Source organism: Chelonia mydas, chromosome 1 (assembly GCF_015237465.2).
Source record: "Chelonia mydas isolate rCheMyd1 chromosome 1, rCheMyd1.pri.v2, whole genome shotgun sequence".
NCBI classification, from domain to species: Eukaryota; Metazoa; Chordata; order Testudines; family Cheloniidae; genus Chelonia; species Chelonia mydas.
In genome coordinates, this window is record NC_057849.1 from 139,242,768 (window position 1) to 139,265,590 (window position 22,823).

A 22,823-nucleotide genomic window follows, 5' to 3' on the forward strand; every position below is an offset into this window, starting at 1 on the left:
GAACTTTATGCAAACCAAGTGGGTACGCTATATCTGTACACATTAATTCAAGCAATTATATAGCTTAACATGTGTTTAGTAAGATTCTGAACTCTTATATTTTTTGTTAGAAAATGGTGAATGTTATATTACTTATTAACTAGATTCATTTTTTACTTGTGATTTGCATTTAAGCTGAATTTGGATGGAAATTTGCATTCAATTAAAAAGGCACAAAAACAGCATTTAAAATTTTTGGTTTTATGAGTTAAATAAAAACTACCTTACATGTGCTGGATATAGAAGAAAAAAGTTTATACACACTGATTATACTGTACCGCAGCTGTATCACTATAAGCTAACAGTACAATTACATGTATTGCACGACTTTAGGCGTAGCAGACTGCATTTGCAGATACAGTTTTATGTAGTGCAAAAGCACAGGATGTAGAGCCCAAGAGTATCAAATAGATAGCTCCTTGACAGTAGCTAGGGAAGTTCAAGAAATACCAACAGTTACTAGCAGGTAAATAAATACAGAAGTGTTGGGAGAAGGGGGGTGGTAATAATTGTAAACCGCAGAGCCAGGATGAAAGTCTGAAAGAATAGTAATTGAATGTACCTTGCTGTTGCTTAATTATTTTTATCTTCCACATCTAGCTGTGTAATATCCTTTTTTCCCTTCTCCAATATTCTAGTTACTGTTCCTAGGCTAATTCAGTCTCATGAATTTATGTGCTGTACATATGCAGTGCTTTGATTTGTTCTGAAATCAGAACTTGCCGTTTTTTCCCTTATTTCTTAGGGTTTTTTTGATCTCTTGAGAGTATAACATGCATGAAGGGGGAAAAAAGTCACCAATCCTTCAAATTGGTCACATGGTACTATTTCTAATTAAATAACTTAAGTTCCAAATTCATGAAAATTTTGGCACACCAAAATCCTTGTTTCTGCATGACTGTGTTGAGCAGATAATACATCTGTATACTCCTCCATGAACAAAAGGGCACGAAATAAATGAAACTGTAGGTGTAACTTGCCAGGGGTTTGTCCATCAGTGTTCTTCAGGAAAGCTGTGAAATATGTGCAGAGGCAGTCTATTGCTTATCTCTCAGGTCTTCACTGCCAACTAGAGTTGAAAGACTCCAAACGGAGCTACATCTGGGGCCTGATCCAAAGCCCACTGAAATCAGTGGGGGGCTTTCTGTTGATTTCAGTGGGCTTTGGATCAGGTTCGTGCAGAGAAGAATTATCCAGACAAGACATATGTCTTTTGGAGGGTGAGCACAATGAAGGTAGTAAAATGGAGTGAGGCTTCATTTGTTTCTTTTTTTTTCTTCTGCAAAATTTTGCACATTATTCTCAACCGAAATTGCCTAATAGTGAGGGCTCGCGGGAACATTTAGCCAGGTTCTGTGATGTAAAATTTGTTCATTATGTTTTTAAACAAAGCAGGGGTATTTTTCTAGGCTTGGCAGGAGGCTCTATTGTACCAGGAATATATCATGAAAAAGGGTAGAAATGAGCTTGTATCTTTACATTCTTTTTATAGCTGTGATTTACATAGTTACACTGCCCTCCCAACCTTCTCAAAGTATACTTGTTCTTTCCAAATTTTTCTTCACATGCTTTCCATTCCCCAGCTTGATCATTCCTTAGACATTCGGAGACTGATTACAGCAGTGGCTCTCAACCTTTTCAGACCCCTTTCAGGAGTCTGATTTGTCTTGCAAACCCCAAGTTTCACCTCACTTAAAAATTACTTGCTTACAAAATCAGACATAAAAATACAAGTATCACAGCACACTGTCACTGAAAAATTGCTTACGTTCTCATTTTTACCATACAATTATAAAATAAATTAATTGGAATGTAAATATTGTACTTACATTTCAGTGTATAGAGCAGTATGAAATGTTAGTTTGCACTGACTTCACTAGTGCCTCATTTTACAACAGGCTACATAAAAAGCAAATATCTAGATGAGTTGATGTGCCCCCTGGAAGACCTCTGAGTACCCCCAGAGTACCCTACATGTACACCTGGTTGAGAACTACTGCCTTAGATAATCTATGAGTATTGTGCAGTATGATCTTGTACCACTAGGTGGAGACAAAAGACTAATATTGGCTAGCAACTTCTCAGCACACCAGAGTCTACGGAAAAGTTTTGTGTGAGAGAATTTTGAGGATTTATTTGCATTAACAAAAGTGCTAGGACAGACTTGGCTAGTTGTAGGATTTGTTTTTATATTGTAGATAGATATGGAAGACAGGTTTCAGAGTAGCAGCTGTGTTAGTCTGTATCCGCAAAAAGAACAGGAGTACTTGTGGCACCTTAGAGACTAACAAATTTATTAGAGCACAAGCTTTCGTGGGCTATAGTCCACTTCATCGGATGGATAGAATGGAACATATAGTAAGAAGATATATATAAGTTGGAAGTTGAGTTTGAAAAGAGAGGATTAAATTTTTAACGTGGCTAATAGTTGCGGTAGGATAGTGTGACTTTTTATCTCTGAATATGCTTGACACCCGTGTACAGCACATGAAAACTATTCAGTTTCCTCTCAGTTGTTCAGCTTGGACTCTTGGCTCTTATAACCTCACTCTTTCAGTAGTTCCTCAGGCATCATAGTTCTGCAGCATATACAGGATCTGAATCTCCAGTGCAAAAAAGCAAGCCAACAACTTCCCCCAGCATGTTGTGAGGTGGGGAGAGACCCTTTCAGTCCTTTATATATCATAAAGAAGCAAAAGGGGCCCGAAGACGTACTACTGAACATAGTCCCATTGATTTGAATAGGAATGCATGAGGTGCTAAGGGTTTAAAGGGTTGGCCCATGGTGTAATTACTGTTTCTTTCATCATTCCCTCTTCTGTGAAGCAGAGAAGTTAACTGATTTGACAAAGGCTACATGGTGAGGGCTTGGTCCTATGCGGTGCTGAGTACCCTTCTCAGGATCTTGAAGGATAGAGCCCTGAGTTGTTGACCAATCTTAGAACTTGGGACCTCCTGACTGAGTCCCATATTGTCATTCTTTCCAGATCTAACTACTTACGATGCTGTTTGGGCCATGTTTCTGTTCCATGCAGGGTAAAATATCCTTTTCTTAAAGGAATAGGGTGGGATTTTCAAAATTGCCTAAGTCAGTTGGTTTCAACCTGTGATCTGTGGAACCCTGGGGGTCCGCAGACTATGTGTAAGATTTCCAAAGGGGTCTGCACCTCTATTTGAAAATTTTTAGGGGCCTGCAAATGAAAAAAGGTTGAAAACCATCCCACTCCTAAATCACTTATGTGCTTTTGAAAATCCCACTCAGAGTTGTCCTGACTGCCTCAAAACTACCTTTTTCCATGCTGTCCAAACCTGCTGGAAGGGTCTCTAACAGCTGCTGTATGATGGCTGTTTTATTGTCAGTCATTGGCTGTTTTGTATAACCCAACCATTTTAACTGATAGCCACTATTCTTGATGCCAGATACTTGCCCTGCCGATCTAACCTTCTCAGCCAATAGCTGTCATCTTGAGCCTGTTTATGAAATGAATACTTCAAAAATATTTTTGTATGGGAACTGCACTTCCTTGTCTGGGTCATCTTTCCCATCCAGATAAAAATGTTCTCAGAATGTTTATGGTGGGTTTTTGTGCATTCCACTAACTACTGTCGTGAGGATCAGATTTCTTCCCCCACGCCGCCATCTGTCATGTTGCTCCTTCGCAGCCACTCTCCAATATATTAGAAGTCTGCTCTTGTAGATTCTTCAGACCCGTTGGGCCATTGCCTCATAGCTGCTCGTGTGTGTGTGTAATTTCTTGTCAGTTTGTTCTTTCAAAATTCTTCTGACCAACACTACTACTTTTGAGGCATGGTTCCTATGTATGTTTGTGTGTGTTCCACACATGGGTACACATGTGCACCATGCACACCCACATATGGAATATGGATAGGGACCATGCATCTCAAGAACCTCCAGTTATAGGTATTTCTTTCAGAGTAGCAGCCGTGTTAGTCTGTATTGGCAAAAAGAAAAGGAGTACTTGTGGCACCTTAGAGACTAACCAATTTATTTGAGCATAAGCTTTCGTGAGCTACAGCTCACTTCATCAGATGCATAAAGTGGAAAATACAGTGAGGAGATTTATATACACACAGACCATGAAAAAATGGGTGTTCATTATACACATTGTAAGGAGAGTGATCACTTAAGATGAGCTATTACCAGCGGGGGGGGGAGAAAACCTTTTGAAGTGATAATCAAGGTGGGCCATTTCCAGCACATGTCCAGGAGTTAACAAGAACATCTGAGGAACGGGGGGCGGGTGGGGGAATAAACAAGGGGAAATAGTTTTACTTTGTATAATGACTCAACCACTCCCAGTCTCTATTCAAGCCTAAGTTAATTGTATCCAATTTGCAAAATGAACTGTATTTTCATAAAACACTGCAGAGTCCTCCTTTGAACCGATTCAGCTCACTTATTTCTTGATAACTGCCCCCATCTCCCACCACGCACATACACTTAGCCAAAATGATTTTCTGTCTTGCTATAAAATAGATATCTTCTGGCCCTTTGTCACGCTGAAATAAAAGGGAAAGGGAATATTGGCCGAATTCAACTCTTTCCTTTGTCCTAGTCCCATTAAGAAAAGAGCTATTGATGTTACCCTTCCTGTTTCCTTTTAGTAGGAAACCTGGCTGCTACCACACAAAGCGTGGTGGAAGGGTATGTGCTTATGTGGCAGAGGAAAGAAAAAATGTTGCAAGGGATAGGCTTATCTTAGAATATGACTTGGGGAAGTATTGACACTAATATTGTTTATGTAGTGGGGATTTAACTGGAGCTGGTTGAAGGTTTTTGAGTAACTTCCTGGAGGTGGGGTGGGGTATGGTGCATAAGAAAGGGACAACCTTTTCATGAAAAGTTTTGACGCTCTCTGGATTCGCTATTCATATTGCAATAGTGCTTCGAGGTCAGCCTGGCTAGTTCTTCACTGTGCATATTATACATGATAGCCTGTGTCCCAAAGAGCTTACAGTCTCTAAGAGTTGAGACAGTTTACATTTGGAGAAAGGCATGGACAGTGAAAGGTGTACGTATTCTAATCCATGTAAGAATGCAAGGGATGTTTAAATCTTACTGTATAGAAATATGTAGTCTTTTTACAATTCAAGTAAGCTTATTTAAAATTCCCCATGTCTAATATGCTTGAGAGTTACAAATCATGTTAGGTACTCTCCTGTTCAGAAAACTGCAGAGCTATCTCATCATGGCACCTATAAAGAAAAAGCCAAAACCAAAATAAATTGGGAAAGCTTCCTTCAAGACGGTTAAAGAACAAAATAGAAAAGACTTCTCCAACTCTATGGTGTGCTGAACACTTTTGCTGAACAAAAAGGGGAAAAATTAAGGGCCTGATTCTTATCTCACATATTACCATATAAAAGAGGAGTAATTCCATCACTTAACCTGTTTAAACTGCATTAAACTCAGTATAAGTGAGATGGAATGAAGCCTCTGGCTTTGTCTAATATCGCCCGTTACTGAATACAAAATGGCTAGATGGAAGAAAAAGTGTATTGCTACACCCTTGAATTGTGTTCCTTCAACCTACACTAATTTTTTAACTATTTTCCCTGTCTGACTGAAGATGGTCATTTGTGTGTTAGTCTTGATCCCTGTCTGAATAATTTCGGTGGTGCAGGAACTCTCCTAAATTTGCTCTAACCTGGCATCATAACTGCAACCTGGAAGTAATCTAAGTGAAGCCTTTTGCTACAATTGATTAAACTGTTCTAGTTGCCTGTCAACTGTTAGTGAGGAGGGGATGTTTTTAGATAATTTGTTTGATTATTGTAATGGCCATATCTAAATTTTCTAGGCAGTGTTTTTTGTATTGTTTTTGGCTTGTTAAATAAAAGTAGACAACTACTTTGAAACAAAAGCAATATAAAACGTACATTTCTATATACCTCAATTCAAAGAGGGTGTTAAAAATACAGTAAAATGGAATGTGTCTGACCACTCTTAGGGCAAGTCTTGATTTGAGAGGTGGGAGTTTGTGGGTTTGACAAAATGTAGAAATTACATACTGAAGTGTTTTGTTCTTTCCTGTAATTTGTTTGCCACATTGGCTATAGTGATTCCTCTGTCATATATGAAGACAGGAGAAGGGATAGGATACTAAGATGACAGTCTGGGAAACTAGTCTATAATATATATAGATAGATGGATATATTTTTTGTCATTGTGTGCCTTATTGGTCTCACCATTAAACTTCCTCCATAATGGTGGTATGTTCCATAAATTACCAAGCACTATTTTCTATTTGTGAATCTTAAATTACACACACAAGCTGTTTTGGTACTCTCATTCAATCTGATGTCAAAACAAAATTATATGGTTGGTAAAGGACAGCTGAACCAAATAACCATTGCAGTCCTCTGGATAATAATAGGTTACTAAACGAGTACTACAATAGTCTCTTCAGTGTATTGCTTTATACAGTTGTGCTAAGTTAAAGTACCCAACTCTTACCTTTTATAAATCTCTTCTTTTCCATTTCCTGATACCTATAGTAGTCATAAACCTGTTCAGAAATAAGTATGAAACATTGCAATGTGATGTGCAATCTTGGGCTGTGTAATCAAGAGTGCATTTGTAAATGAAATATCATTTCAGTTTTAATGATCACTGTTTTACCCAACTCTCTTTGGCATTCCAGCAAACTGAAAGTGAGCATCTTAAGGGTAAAAGATGATGATTAAAAAAATACTTTGTAAGACAGAAAGCTTTCTTTACTCTATCCATAGAACTTACAGTAAATGCAAAAAATCAAGGTACAATAAAATAAAGGTGGGATGACATCTCTCCCTATCTCCCTTCCAAACTCCTCTGAACACTTTCAGGTTTGTTTCAAATACTCCATAGTAGAGAGGATCCTTGTAATAGCAGGAAGCAAAGAAACTGTTTCATACCTTTTCATTCCCAAAGTCAAAACAGACAGGTTGGGCTTGCTTTCTAGTTATTATCTGGTCCTGCCACATGGAGGAAATAGTTTTGAAAGAAACTGCTCAACTATACTAGATTAAATATAAGATCTGCTTGGTTCAGTCTCTTCTAATTACATGTGTCTGTTGTTTGGGCTGATTTTTTTATGTCTGTCTCCAAAAATAAGCTTATATTAAATTAGAGCTATTTTTTAACAAATTAGAAATTGTCTTCCAAGAAGAAACACAATAATAAAATTCTGATTGGTGTCTTAAGTAAAGTCTGTTCTCAAAAAACAAAACACTGTAATACTTTAGCAAAACATATGAATATTGTATGTGAAAGATCATTTGAAAGTGCTGCGTTAATTAACTCTGTTTCAAATTGATTTAAATTACTAGTCAGGAAGACTCAATTTAATCATGGATTTCTACATAAAAGTGCATTATTGTTGGTTGTTATAACCTTAATACATATTCTACACAACTTGGAGATAGATGTAGGTTTCATTTTTGGAAGGTACACTATATATTTTTTAAAGTGATTTATTTTTGAAAACTTTTCAGATTAGTTTTACAGCTATATCAGAAAATGAATGATTGTTTGGTTATTTCATTTACCAAAGGTAATTGAAGCAGATATTTATGAAGTCACGGGGAGGTGAACTATCTCCAATTCAACAGGTTAATCATTAATATTTGGAGGATTTTCTTGCCATGTTGTATTAGGAGGAGAACATCACCAGGCCTTGCATTATTTGTTGCGCTGTTTGCATTTTGCACGCATTCCTGTCTTATCCACACGTAGAAGAACTTCATTAAAATATTCCCAAACTGGCTCTCTTTTATGGCCTGCTGCCATTAGAGGTTTTCCCTTCTAGTGAGAGAATGGTATGGTAGATCTCAAATCAACGAAGGCTACACTCAGAAAGACCTCAAGACTTCTGGAATATGCCGCTCAAACAGTTCCACTTTTGTTTGTACTGCCTGTCCCTCACTTCTCCCATTTATCTCCAGACTTCTTCTGCTTGTCCAGATCTATTCTGCCTCCAACAATCTTCTATTCATTGAACTTTCTGAAACTTTGCACTTTTAAAGAGAGGTAAGGGATTGACTTTGTGTACACAAATGTGCAGAGGGACAATAGGCTATCTATCCTATCTATCTATCCTATCTATCTATCCATCCTATCTATCTATCAACATTTTTGTTGTTAACAAGCATGTTATCTCTGGAGACACAAATCCACAGTTTGAGAGCTGCAAAACTAAGCATCTTTGATGGTATCTTCTAGACTGAGCACTGAGTCCCATTGGGTAGATTAGCCTAAATCGTCTATGCAGAAGCCCCTGAAACGCCATAAGATTGGGTCCCTAATCCACAAACTATTGGAACTCATTTACAAAACTTTTCTTAAACATTACATGAATATGTTGTCTCATACTATCAGTTAGAATTTATAATCCCTATTCCATGATGATATCTTTGAGCTATAATGTATCTTAATTAAAACTATCTTGAGATAGGTTTTTCATCGAAAAGCATTTTATCAAAAAAATCTGATTTAAATAAAACCCGATTGTTTTAATTTATTTTTTAAAAAAAAAAACCCACTGATTTTTATCCACCTTGGTTTTTGTCATCAGAGTCATTAAAAGAGCTTGATCCTCACCTTCAGATAAGAGGACTTTTAGAAAAAAGGGTGACATTTAAGTCTTTAGAATGAGAACCAGATATAGCAGTGGTAGTATTTTACGTCTTTCCAGTCAGGTACAAATCATGCAAGTAGTCTGGAAGGAAAAAAAGATACCTTGCTTAATTTTTTTTTTAAATCTCTGTATTCAGACTACTCCAAAAGTTTCTCAAAACAGGTGAAAAAAATTGCTTTTCCTTAGGCAGTGTTTGTTATTTTAGGCTTTTTTGCCTTTGTCTCTTTTCCATGCAAATTTAAGATGTAAAGGTCAAAAGCAATACATCTTCTAGGGTTATGATGGGTAGCTTTTTGGGCATGTAATGAGAAGGTCATTCTAGAAACTGTGAAGCTGGTGCTGGTTGTTGAATTATCCAATTCTTTAAAATTCTTGAAAGATTAGAATGCAGCCAAGAGTCTGTTTAATGATGACTCTCTTATGTTATTAAGACTAATGGTCTATTGTTATGAGTGCTACTCACAATAAATAGTGACAATGTTGAGGCTTAGTTCTTCTCATGAACATATTTTTAGGGACTTTTGCTCAGACGTTATTACGTCAGTAAGATTTGATTATACCATTACATATAAGTTCCTGTTTTTTGTCTGCTATGATAAATGTGACACATCCGTTGGAAATTAAAAAATGGTAAAAAAGCTATTGTTGCTACTGAAACTGGAGTTGAAGATCTGTTAGTTCATGCTTCTGCTTGTAGTGACTGGAGGTCTGCAAAATGTAAGCTCTCTTCCTGCCACATGAAGTTAAGCAGCATTGCCTTTTGTTTAAGTGACAGAGTAAGTAGCTTTATCTATTTAGATGGAAGTTTGGCTGTTCCAGTTCTCCTCTAGATAGCTGATAACCATATCTACTTACCTGTGTGGTCCTGGGTTCCCTGTGCCTCTGTGCAGTCGGCAGAATCCAGACAAGGAGCAAATAAGGGAGCTGAGTCTGCAACTCTGTTGATCACCTGCCATTGTGATTGGGGGGGGAAGGAGTGGCATGGCTGAGGATGCAGTAGTGATTCCGGTGCAGGTCTGCAAATCTGGAGAAAGGATTCATCCCCTTCTTGGAAATCTCCAGTACAGGCCCTGTGTGTGTGTGTATATATATATATATATATATATATATATATAAATAAATGCCAGCTCGGGTGTTATTGTTCATTGTTTTCTCACTTGGACCATCTGGATTTTTTGTGTTTCATACAAGTCTAAGTCCTATGTAGCTATGTTTGTTCCTTGACGAAGGAACACCTTTTGAGGTGCCCCCTATGATTCATTCATTCATTCATTCTCTCTCTCTCTCTCTCTCTCTCTCACACACACACACACCCACCCACCCACCCCTTGATATTTCTTGTACAGGTCTAGTCTATTGCAGCAGGGGTAAAATTTTACTAAGCTGACCCCAAAGATTAGAGATCGCAAATCTGCCTTTAGCAAGAGTGTGCCAATAAAGAGTTCTTGTATTAATCTATTGAGGAGAAAACTGAGCAAAAGAAAAACCTTGCATTTACCGTCTATGTAACTCATAATAAAAGGGAATTTCGTTAACCAAGGGCTGTAATGCTCAGAGACCTCAGCAGACCAGCCAAAGCTAACCTCTTTTGATTTTAGCATTCTTAGCGTGTCAACAGATGACATCTAAAGCAGGGTTTAGTGTCTTCCAATTGAGTATTTTTGAAGTATAAGGTTCACTCAGATACTCTGCTGAATGCTAACATAAGAGTCCAGACGTAAGATTGATTTGAGGAATAAAGGGAGTGTTTTCTAGTGTGGAATAACGAAATATTCTACTTGGGCATAAGACTGTAAAGAACCAATAGACTTTTTGTTATAGACCATTGTCATAAATATAAAGGGAAGGGTAAACACCTTTAAATCTGTGCTTCTGGTTCAAATTGATCTCAAAATGATTTCAAGTTAATCCCACCGTTCTGCCACCATGTCAAAGTTCCTTCCCCACTCTGAACTCTAGGGTAGAGATGTGGGGACCTGCATGAAAACCCCCCTAAGCTTATTTGTACCAGCTTAGGTTAAAATTTCTCCAAGACACAAACTATTTTACCTTTTGTCCCTGGACCTTATTGCTGCCACCACCAAGCGTCTAACAAAAATAACAGGGAAAGAGCCCACTTGGAAACGTCTTTCCCCCCAAAATCCCTACACCCCCTTTCCTGGGGAAGGCTTGATAAAAATCCTCACCAATTTGCATAGGTGAACACAGACCCAAACTCTTGGGTCTTAAGAACAATGAAAAAGCAATCCGGTTCTTAAAAGAAGAATTTTAATAGAAGAAAAAGTAAAAGAATCACCTCTGTAAAATCAGGATGGTAAATACCTTACAGGGTAATCAGATTCAAAACATTAGAGAATCCCTCTCGGCAAAACCTTAAGTTACAAAAAGACACAAAAACAGGAATATACATTCCATTCAGCACAACTTATTTTATCAGCCATTTAAACAAAACAGAATCTAATGCATATCTAACTAGATTGCTTATTAACTCTTTACAGGAGTTCTGACCTGCATTCCTGCTCAGGTCCCAGCAAAAAAAAGCACACAGACAGAGAGAACCCTTTGTTTCTCTCCCCGCCCTCCCCGCTTTCAAAGTATCTTGTCTCCTCATTGGTCATTTTGGTCAGGTGCCAGCGAGGTTATCTTAGCTTCTTAATCCTTTACAGGTGAAAGGGTTTTTCCTCAGGCCAGGAGGGATTTAAAGGTGTTTACCCTTCCCTTTATATTTATGACAACCATTTTCTTAGATGTTTCTTTAAAATAGAATATATACATGTTGTGGAGGAAACTGTTGATTGTTTGAGACAGTAGAGATCCTGAATTAGTTCCCCAGTTGACTTTTCTCTAACAGGGATGTGCTGAATGGGACTCCTGGAAACCATCTGGAAAGCTATTTGGTAAATCTCCAGCACAACCAAATTGAAATGAAGATTTTCTTGTTTCTGATGGAGTCTTTGGGGGCTGCTAAACTATCCCTGTCAGATGACTTATCTCTGGGAGTCATAAAAATACTTCTGAAGAACCCTTTAAAAATAAACAAAAGGAAAAAAACCTAGAACTTTAGAATGAGCAGATTGCACCAAATGTAAGGTGTGTTTGTATCTGTCTCTCGAAGGAGGAAATGCCTCTGCTGAATCTTAATCCGATGTCCCCTCAGTGAGTACAAGCCTGGGCTGGACTGTCAGTATGCTCAGTATATCTTTCAGGAACAAAATATAACATTTCCAGCAAATGTCACTGAATAAAGTTGTTTATCTAGCAACATTACAGCATTTCCTGGTTAAAGTGATGAGAGAGCATGTTTTTGTTCAGCTGGGAAAACAAATGAACTGCAAGTATGTACATGTGCTTAAATGGGGAATTGTTATTGGAGCACTTTGTTAAAATGGCAGAGCATCTACTGCTTCAAAATTGGTTGTCCTGCCTTCAATTCTACAATTGGTACCAAAATCCACAAGTGGGATGGCTACCATGGAACAAATGACATACATTTTTGATATGGACCTCTTTCTTAGACTTGCAGAACCACCTAAAATAATAGCCTATACTATGGACTTACCTTCTTTTCCTGAGATGTTCAGAAAGGATTGACTTATCCCTAATTTTTTTCAAACCAGGTACAGAGAAGTGTCTGCATGACTTCTACTTACCACCCTCTTTACATGGCGACCTAATATCTCACTTTCTCAATTGCCTGTTGAAGAGTATGATTCTTAAACCATGGCTTTTCAGTTTTTCAAGTTAATCTCATAAAAGGTTGTATACCCCAGGAACTGCCTGGCTTGTTGGGGTGGGTGGTTGTTGTGGAGTTCGTTACTTGGAATGGAAGAATATGGTTTTTAGTTTGTCCTCCTGTGGAGGTGGTGGTGTCTTGGCGATAGTGTTATGAGGGGAAATAATAGCAGGTCATTTAGATTTTACTTTCTTTTGCTCAGCAAATAATTGCTAATATTTTTGGAGGGGAGAAACTGCTGTTGGTTGCTTAGATACAAAAAAAGTATTCTTTGGGAAGCACCTGCATTTCAGTAATGTGACACAAAGGAACTAAAGGTAAGGGAGAAATCCCGCTGCTGAATCTCTGTTGTTTCAACATATTGTTTTATGGATGAGTAGATTAAATTGTTAAACGTAGATTAACTCATACAACATAGTCTGATTAAGATTTTAATTAAGAAAAACCTGACTTATAATGCTGTTTACTAATGTATGGAAACAATCATAAAGAAAATGATTATGGAGTAGATGCTGTTCATATAAATACCATTAATGTCTGCTGTAATTGGAAGCACTGATGCAGTGAATGCTCCTGCTAATGAGAAGGGAGTCAGACAATCCTCTAGTACTTACAAATTCATTACACATTGTGATTGGGTAGGTGTCTTTACATGAAAGGGTAAGTGAGATGGAAAAACAAGTTATTCAGACTTCATCTTGCATTTGACATTGGAAGCACTGTGTATTCAGAAGAGCTCAAACATATCTCAGTAGTGCAGAGCAGCCTAGAATTAATGTATAATGTGTTTGTGCCTATGCACCTGTAATTTTTCTTTACTTCATTGTAACTAGGACTTGATGTATTTTGTTTGTTTTTGTCCTCCTCTCAGGGAAACTGTATCAATCTGGCTGAAGCCTTGACCCTCTATGAAGAACAGCTTGGCAGGCTTTATTGCCCTGTGGAGTTCTCAAAGGAAACTGTATGCGTACCTTCATACATGGAATTGTATCCTTGACAAATATAAAAGGTTGAGCCTGCATGATTAATAAATCAAACAACCCCAGTTTGCTGGGTTGGAGTGAACTGAATAGTTCTTTTCTTTAAACGAACAAGGCAACAGTTTTAAATGCCCTAATCTAAACACGTTTTGTAATTACTAAACAGGAAGTGAACTACTGTAGTAGGGGGCTGGGGAGAGGATGGCTTAAAAGTGCCATGAAACCACAGCTCCCATTTGATGTCCCTGTGAGAGGGGCCCGGCACCTTTCAAAATTGGGCCAGTTGTTTCTTAACTCTCCTATAAAGTAGTCAGTTGTGGAGTATACCTCCACAGGATAAACTCATAAACCCGGGGAATGAAAAATCAAGGAGCCAGGGACTCAGCCAGGATTTTCAAGGCCCAGGACAAGCTGCTCCTCCCTCCCCTCAAAGTCTCATCCCTTCAACTTGTCTTTGTCTCTGTCCCTTCACCTTGATGATTATTTTCCCTCCTTGGTCTAAATAGCCACCTCCTGTGGAAAAACAGAGGAATGAGGGTCAGGAAATCTTTCCTCTGAGCTTGTATTTTTTTCCCTCTCCCCTCATCAAGGGAAGAGGTTTGAGGCATGAAAAGGCTGCCCAAGTCTTCACCTCCATAGAGGCATCTTCATGGGTGGTCTGCCCTGAAAGGATTGCGCTTGCCTTGATTATTGCAGCTCCTCCTCTGTAATCTCCTAGAGTTTCTCTCTCCAGACTCTCGCTTGGTGTTGCCCACTTTTTCCTGCATACTTAGGTCTGCTCTGCTTGGTTTTTAAAGTGTTGAGTGGGTTTTGCCACAGTCTGCCTCTGTCTCAGTGTGTTTTCTCCCTGTACAGCTTCCTTTCTGTTCCTGTGTACTATCTTGGTACAGTTGTTTCCAGAGCCTTCTGTTTTGAAGCCCTGCCCTCTGGAACGATCTTCCTGTTTCTCTTGACCTTGCCAACTATCCATCAATATTCAGATTGCATCTTAAAGCATCTTTAAGACAAATAGAAAAGGCATAAATGCCATCTCTTTTGGCTTTACCCTTATGACTAACAGCTTTAATGTATTTAGTAAACAATATTTTTCACTGTCTATTATATAAGCCATGCTTTGCTTAATTTAACTCTCTAAATGGTTTGGGTGTATTTTGTATGAAAGACTTTAAGTGTTTGTTATGTTGTTTGTGCAGTAGAATTGCAAAATGCTTGTACATGAACTATGGCAAGAAGTGCTACCTCATTCCTCTGGAAAGTATATTTAAATGTTTCCGGTGAGGTAATTGACGTGAAATGCCACTAAAGCTAATTCTGTTAATTCTGGCTACTAAGTAGGCATAATCAGGCTTCCAAGTGAACAGCTCTTATAAAGGGCAAGTTTTCATTCATTCTGTCTAACTGTCGACATGACAAGATAATCCACCATATATACAGAAATGCTAATAAGGGCAGCAGGAGTCATGCTGCCTTCACACTAGCCTCCAGCATGTCTGCAGGACATTACTTTTGTTCGTTTAACTTAGACTTCTGGTATGCATTAATGTGAACAGCATACATTTTATTCTAAAAAAAAAAAAAGGAAAACTAGATATTAAAACTAATAAGTATTCCAGAAAAGTTGACGTAAGAATGGGAAGGAAATTCCGTCTGTACTCTGTTTAGATCACTGTCATCTGTTAGTGCTGCAGAGCAATGCATACTACTCTCATCCTAAACTTCGCCCTAGTCTTCGCCTTACCTCCCTCCTTCCCATGCCACAGGGGGGCAAGTAGATTTACACAGAAGTGGATCTAATTTTCGTCATACCCCATGAATAACAGAAAACAGGGAGTTCAAGCAGATCACTTCTCCTTGCCATTCCGGAGGTACGCTGCCTCTTCACATCTTCTGCACAGTGGAAGTGTGTTGGTTGTGCTGTATCTGGATCCCTCTGCACTCATGAAGAAGGGGCCAGAATCTGCTGCCAGCAGAACAAAATGTTGTGCTAACTGCTTCCAGCCCAATGTACAACAAGAAGAGGGAAACATTACAAGGAATACCCAAGATCAAAACCAAGAAAGTGTGATGGCAGGCAAAGTAAGAAAGGGACAGAAATGACAGAAACTGTAAGTAAAAGTCATGGCAGTTGTGGAACAAATCTTTCCATATAACTACAGGAAAAATCCATGATACTAAATAAAAAACATGAGTGTGAGGCAAAGAGGTACTTCACAAAAATGGCATCTACCCCTATGTGTCAAAGGGGTCCTACTTCCTGGGATCCAGAAGGAATGTTGGGGATTTACCCACCCTATCTTTCTGACCTATAATAAACAGGGGTTATTTGGGGATTTATTTCACTTTAGTTCTAAAAGTGCTTCTTTGACAATATACTACACAGTTTGCTTTGTTCCTTGACTTTTTTTTTCTTCAGATGGGTGTTCTACACCATTTGGAAGACGAGAACTGAAGTGTGAAGATCAAGATATTCTAATTGTGTGCTGCATGGAGCATATAGGCTTGCCGCGTGCTGCATATTGGCATCTTGAACCTTTAAATTATATGCTGTAGATGATCCTGAAACTTAGTCATGCTATTGATTGTGAATTCTTTAAATGTTTTTTATTATTATTTTAATTTAAAAGCAAATGGAAAATGTATATTTTGATGAGGTAGGGTGTTATTTTTGAAAGTCAACTTAAAGATGAATTAGCAGCAAAACTATAGCTGCTGAATGCACTGAACCTTTAGAATGTGATCCTTTTTATTTTTTTGTAGATCTTCACAAACTGATTAAAAAAAGACATCTTTAACATTTCTTTCCTGAGGGTGGTCCCTGTATTTTTTTTCTCCAGATATTAACTCACTTATAGATTATGGTGCTTTTAAAGGACCGCGGGTTTCTCTTAAGTGAATACCACTGTGCTTCCATTACAGAAAATGTGAAGGGCATAACTTTTTAAAAGAATACTCTATGTCCTTAGTTATAAAGGGGAGGAGCTAATTTGAGGTTTCATTTGTTTACGCTTTAGTTTCATTCATCATGCTGCTGTAGTCTCTTCAGCAGACAAAGCTCTCACCTGTCACCACTTAGAATTACTTAGCTCCTGTCACATTTATTAGTTTGATTTTAATATGGATTAAGAGTAGGTTATAGAGGTATTTTCAGCACCATAACTTTGAAAATTAAAACCTATTTTCATTCCCACCGGAATGTGAGATGTTGAAATGTGTAATGAGGCTTCTAGTAGGCAGACACCCATTAGCTTTATGGCAGAACATTATGTCCATAGAGAATGAAAGTCGCGTAAAAGGGAAGAAAAGAGAGAGAGTGATTTAGGTCCTTGTTCATTCATAGTTAATGTGTTCTGAAACAAATGTATTCACTTCACTAGGTTAAACTTTGATCATAGGGAGTCAGGTGTCCACAGTGACACTAATTCAGAATTAGGCCCAGACATGGTATTCACTGGTAAGTCAAAATTCCAATGGAAGGAAGGGTGCATTATTTTTTGTGGGATTTTTTTAAGGAAAAAATTTCTTCCCTTCAATATTTCTGCACATCATCTGAAATTATATTTTTGTAAAAGTTTGCTATTTACCGATTGCCAACTTTATTTGTAAGCAGAACATTAAAAAGATTCCACCTCAGAGGAGGTAAGAAGTCTAAGCCTTTGGTATGTCTGAAAGAGAGAATAAAAAAATTCAGTGTCCCTCCCTGAGGATCTGAGATTGTGGACCAAAATGAGACTATCTTTAAACACCAGGTTTCCCATGTACTGTAGTTTGAGGTGAAGTGGTTCCCCCCCCTCCCCCGCATTAACAGTGAATTCAGATTGTCAAAAAACTAATTTTCAATTATTACACTCTGAAGAAACAGTACAACTGATGTGTTTTATCGTGTCAAAACTACTAGCGAACTGTAAATAGACTGTGAAGAAATCCAAAATGATATTAATTAGAACCCTTGCAAAAAAAAAATCCCCATTGCTCTTCACTTGGTGTATATTTTTGTATGTATGATTATGCTATTAGAGGGACCACTTTAACTTGGGAAGCTATGTGAAGTTCTTTGTATTCCCTGTTTTAAGTTACTGCTTTAAGCGATTGCAAGCGGCATTACTGATTTCATACGCCTGGGGTCAAATCACTCCTTGATTTAGAGCCTGTGCAGTCCCACCAACAGAATAGTCTCCTGATCCTAGGCATTCGTGGCAGTATCACATCCAGAGCACAGAACATTGTAGTGACCATACTGCTAGACCCTGAACAGTTGTAATTGTGCATTTGTGGCTGAAGGTTGAAGTCAGTGGGATTATATATGGCCCTGATGCTGCAAAAACACGTGCTTAACTTCACATGCATGAGTAGTACCATTGACTTGGTTGTGATGACTCATGTAAGTAAGGTTAAGTGTGCGTGCATGGATGCATGCAGGAGTGAGGTTTAAGATAGCCCATGTCCTGGTGTTTGGAGTGGTTCTAGACACGTACACCCCCCATCCTCCACAAGCTTGTGGATTAGAACATGATCTAATACACCTGATAGGTTTGTAGCACCAAGACATGCTTTGTTTTGCATAGATACATGGAATTAGAGCTGTTTGAAAGTGGAAAGATGCTGTGAAATCAGTCCCTGGAATGTTCAGTGAGGGAGAGGAGTCTTAAATTGATGGGTGATGGGGAGGTGGGAGGAAGCATTGTTTTGAAAGCTGATCAATACATATGACAATTTTTCCTCTTATATTGATATTGTGAAAAGAGGGTGGGGAGTGTAACTCTTTTGATTCGGAATGTTTTTATGTAGACTTTCTTAGAGATAGATGTAGTAGAAAACAAACTGGCAAACACTGAACACAGCTGTTTTTCTTTTTACATTACTGCCTTGTTTAAAACACTGTCATTCATTATTTATTTCTTATTGCTGTAGTGTAAACTTAAACAAAATCAGCTTCATGTGAATTTCAGATGAAGCTTGCTATAGTTGAACAACATCTTACATTTAAAGCCAGTTGGGACATAGTTGGACGAGTGCCTCACTACACATGGAAACAGAGACTGAAAAAATGGTTTTTATTCTTTGCACTAAATGCTGCTTCCACCAAGAAATGTGATTAAATATTTAAAATCTTGATTGGTAGTCATTTGACTGTGCTGAAAGAAGACTGCTGGCATTGTATCTACTGCACGAGTGCAGTGCACATGTTAAAATAAAGGTACACTCTCTTATTAGCTGTATGACTGAATTGTTAAATTCACTTGTGGATTCCCATATTCAGTATTAAAGACCATGCAATGGTCTGATGTGGTGACCATCAACATGTCTCCATTCTTTTTCAATCCCCACCCAGTATAGATGCACAATATTGTTGAGTTTTATGTCCTTTTACTGAGATATTAAAGGAGTTTTTCCTGCCTCTCATGATCCGTAATTTAAGGTTTTGGGTTTTTTTTTACCATCATGCAGGAATGTGTTAGGAACTTTATCGTGACCTATAAAAGAAGAGGTCCCTGCCAGGAACAGCTTACAGTAAAATTTCCAGCCTGCCCTGTGGATGGGGAAACAAAACAACAGGACTGGTCAGGACTGTGGGAGGACATGGGTTCCAGCAACATAATCATAGGGTTACTTGGTATTGACAATGGCAAGTGCACAACTGCATTTATTTTTACATATGTAATGTTAACTCGTAGGAGAAATTGCAGAAGTGATTATTCAGGAGGGATTTAAATGGAAGTTGATGGTTTGTATGTATGCTGGGTTGGCAAAATGGCTTTAGAAGGACATTCCATACCTGGGGAGGTATAGAGAAAGATGCTGAGGAGGGGGCATCAGAAGGAAGAGAGGCGTCAAGAATAGCATCGTTTGTGACGCAGCGTAGGAGATAAAGGTAGAGTTAGTGTGGAGGGCCTTCTGAAAGAGAACAAGTTTGACCCTGCTAACAGGACAATGAGCTAACAGGTTTCAAAGAGAGGATTCTTCTGGTCAGAGTGCTGGAAGATGACTTTAGAGGCATAATGCTGGATGGATTTTGGTGGGTGGGATCAAGATAACTGGAAAAAAGGAAGTTGTAGATATCATGGAGGGTGATTATGGCATTGGTGCAGAAAAGAAGAGAGCAGGTTCTAGATACTTTGGGGAAGAAGGCAAGATCTGTTTGCAACTGTGTATGGGGAAAGGAATTGAAGGTCATTCTAAGTTGCAGACTTTTACAATGGAGAAACTACTTGTGTTGATAATAATGGAGAATGGTGGAAAAGATACAAGAGGGAAAAAAAACACCTCAGTTTTGTCTATGTTGAGCTTCAGTTGTTGACAAACTGCCTTGTATGCAATATCCGAGAGAGAACAGAGGGGGGAAAATCAGATGAGCAGAAGATTTGATTTCTCAGTGTAGATAATAGCCTAGGTAATGGGGAACTGTGTGATTGCATGAGGTTGCCCAAAAATAAGTGACAGCACCACACAATCTCCCATGGAGAAAGGCAATGGAGAGGAGGATCAGCCACCAAAGGAGTGGCTGAAAAAGCAGCCAGAGAGAAAGACACCCAGGAGATGAGGATGTGAGGGAAAGAGGAATTAATACTATCAGTGGAAAGGTTAGGAAAATGGACTTGAGACTTAATGGGAAGAGGTTCTTAGTGGCCTTTGTGACGATATCTTCTGTGGAATGGAAAAAGTGGAAGCTGGATTAGATCAGGAGTGAGCGTTAGGTAAGGAAGTTGAGATAGTGATTGTAAACAGCAAGTTCAGTGAGCTTTACAGGTACAGGGAAGAATTGGGAAATACGATTGTTGGCTGGAGTCGGTAGTGTTTAAAAATTAGGAGTGGAGGGAGGGGAAAGCATTGTGCTTTGGTGAGGGGAAAATAGTGGTTATAGGAGGGGGCATAGGGTCAAGGGTCTTGAGAAACTGGGCGGGAATTGGGGTAAATGAAACAATTGGAGAAATTGGAAATGGAGAGAAGGCAAGCGGAAAAACCATGACATTAAATTAGGAGCATGCTAAGTGTCTGAGATTTGGAGCGAGTAGTGCACTAGAGAGAGGAGTAAATGACTCATCCATCGTTGGCGAGCGAGTTTGAGGGAGTCAGCTATGAAGTAATGTTCTGAGATCAGATTAGTAACGGATGATAAGGGAGCTGATATCCTGGTAAAGACGGACTGGTGAGCAAGAGGGGAGTAGGCAATGCTAAAGGAGATGAGTTGATGGTCAGAGGGGGAACTCTATTAAGAGATCAGAATGAGCATTCCGTAGTGGAGATAAAGTCCAGGAAATAGCCTTGTTGGGTGCGTTGGTGAGTTGAGTTAACTAAGGTCAAATGAAGAGGTAGGAGGTGAAGTGGCTGGCTGGGCTATCAGTATGAAAGTTGAAGGGTGGGAGACTAACTGGAGAGGAAGAGAGCTTGTTTTGGGAATCAGAGAGAAGGACCCTGGAAGAGATCTTGCAGATGGGTTGGTTGACAGTGACATGGAGGGTAAGAACAGAGTTTAATATTATGCAGCACAAAGGTGTGGGAAGAGGGAAGTTCTTGAAACGGCAATATTAATTATTTGGGTCTTGGGCTATTTAAAGTTTGTTCCACTTTATTCTTCACTAATAAAGCAGTATCTGAGTGATCTTTGTGTATACAAGGCAAAGAGTGATGGAATTTCAAAACAGTGCCCTGAGTTGACCAGCAATAACATAACCAGTGTATGCAGATCTAGCACTTCGCTATTGTCAAATATTTTTAGTTTTCGGGTAGCATCTAATGTATATTAATTTGCTATTTAGCTTTCCTTTAGTGCCATATCAAAACTAATGTTTGTGCTTCCTTTTTTCTCATGCCTTGTCTAAATATTGCTCTAAAACCTTACTTTGGAACGTCTTGGGAAAGAGTGTATCAATTGTTGGCTTTACTTATGATTCTTGTGTACTTTGAATGCTATTTTATAACCACTTATGCAATTTTTTCTGGGAAACTAACCTGAGTTTCCAGGCAACAAGTCTTATGGCAATGGGTAAAATTTTGAAAAGCATCTAATTGAGGTTCAGAGCTGAAGTTCAATTTTCAAAAAAGACTTAGACCCTTAAGTCACTGCGGATAAAATTTTCAAAACACCTAGGTTTTTTTGTAAAAGCTTTCCCACCTCCAGGGTCAGAAGCTTTAACTTGTAAGTAACTAAAACACTTGGAGGAAGGGAGAGCCACACACCAACTAACCTCTTGAGTTGCATCTCCAACTACTTCTCAAGATACCATGTCTCAGTTTGAGGTTAACTGCACCTCTTTCCCCCTCTGGTCTGCTCAAGGGATGTTGCCTTTAGGTGTGAGGTCTCCAGCCATCACCTCTCTGGGCAGGGGCCTATGTCCCTTTCCCTTTAGACCAGGGATTTAGGTTTACTGTCCCTTTGCAATTCACTGTGCTTATCCCAGCAGGTCTGACCTTAGTCCAGCACCTGCTTTTTGCCCTCTCACTATCTTAGGCAATAACAATGATAGGTTATTAACAACAAGCCAGCTTTTGCAAAGCACAGTGCATATTTTAGCACAAAAGCATTATAGAGAAAATGTATAGAACAATGATCACACATGCTAAGCTTGCTGGGCGTCACCCATTTTCCACATGGAGACCATGGCACACTTCAATCCTTCAACCTTTGCGGCGGGGGGGGGTGTTGCCCTCTTGGTTACAATCTTATCTCAGTTTTTGGATATAAATGAGAGATCCTCGGCCAGCCCAGACTGGTCCTTCAAGGCCAAAATCTTTGTCTGCTGGGACTCTTGAACCCAGTCTGAGCCAGTATATGTAATTCCCCCAGGGATGTCTCTTCTCTGGAGTTGTTTACTTGTCTCAGGATTTTCAGTAATTACTCCCCATTGATTTCAGCTCCTGCAGAAAGTTCTGTAACCCTCCTCCCTGGAGCTAATATAAATTCCGTAGCTCACAATGGCATATAAAACATTAATAGATACCAAAGTTTGACTAATCCCTGGCACTCGCAGCATTTGGCCCATCTCAATATAATAAATAGCCCATTGAAGCTTCCCAGGTCTCTCATACGTCACACATTTCCTCCCAGATGTTCTGCTTCAACTCAAGTTCAGCATGGTTTTCTTCAAACTCTCCCCTTCCTTGAATGATTCCACTTGATTTCCCCCATGTAAGTGGATCACAACCAGACCTTCTCCATGCACAGAAGAGGAGAATGGAAAAGGAGAAAAAGCATTACATCTGTAATCCAAGGAGCAATCTGTTGGTCTCTTTCTGCCATCTGTAGTGGTGATTCCAGACATTTACGTAATGCTATTCATTTAATAATTGCTGTTACATTATGGAGGCTGAGGGAGTATATACAGCACTATTTTTTTTATAAATATCATATGCCCCTCAGGTTATCTGTTTTAACCTGCCTGTCTGCCTGCCAGAGGTAAATCAATAGAGAAGCTGTTAATTGGGGAATATCCTCAA

The 22,823-nt window shown here is 38.9% G+C and overlaps 1 protein-coding gene across 2 annotated transcripts in view; it reads left to right on the top strand.

Annotated features, from left to right (window-relative positions):
- Positions 1-16,189, top strand: part of SMS (spermine synthase) — a 75,344-nt gene extending 59,155 nt beyond the window's left edge. The window contains exons 10-11 of one of the 2 annotated variants that reach the window (XM_037901654.2): positions 13,283-13,398; positions 15,805-16,189. In XM_037901654.2, the coding sequence (XP_037757582.1) occupies positions 13,283-13,398; positions 15,805-15,847 (159 nt within the window). In that variant the 3' untranslated portion in view covers positions 15,848-16,189. Of the gene's footprint in view, positions 1-13,282; positions 13,399-13,698 lie in introns of both variants that reach the window. The other variant, XM_037901647.2, reaches the window with a different exon arrangement.
- Positions 16,190-22,823: the final 6,634 nt, after the last annotated feature.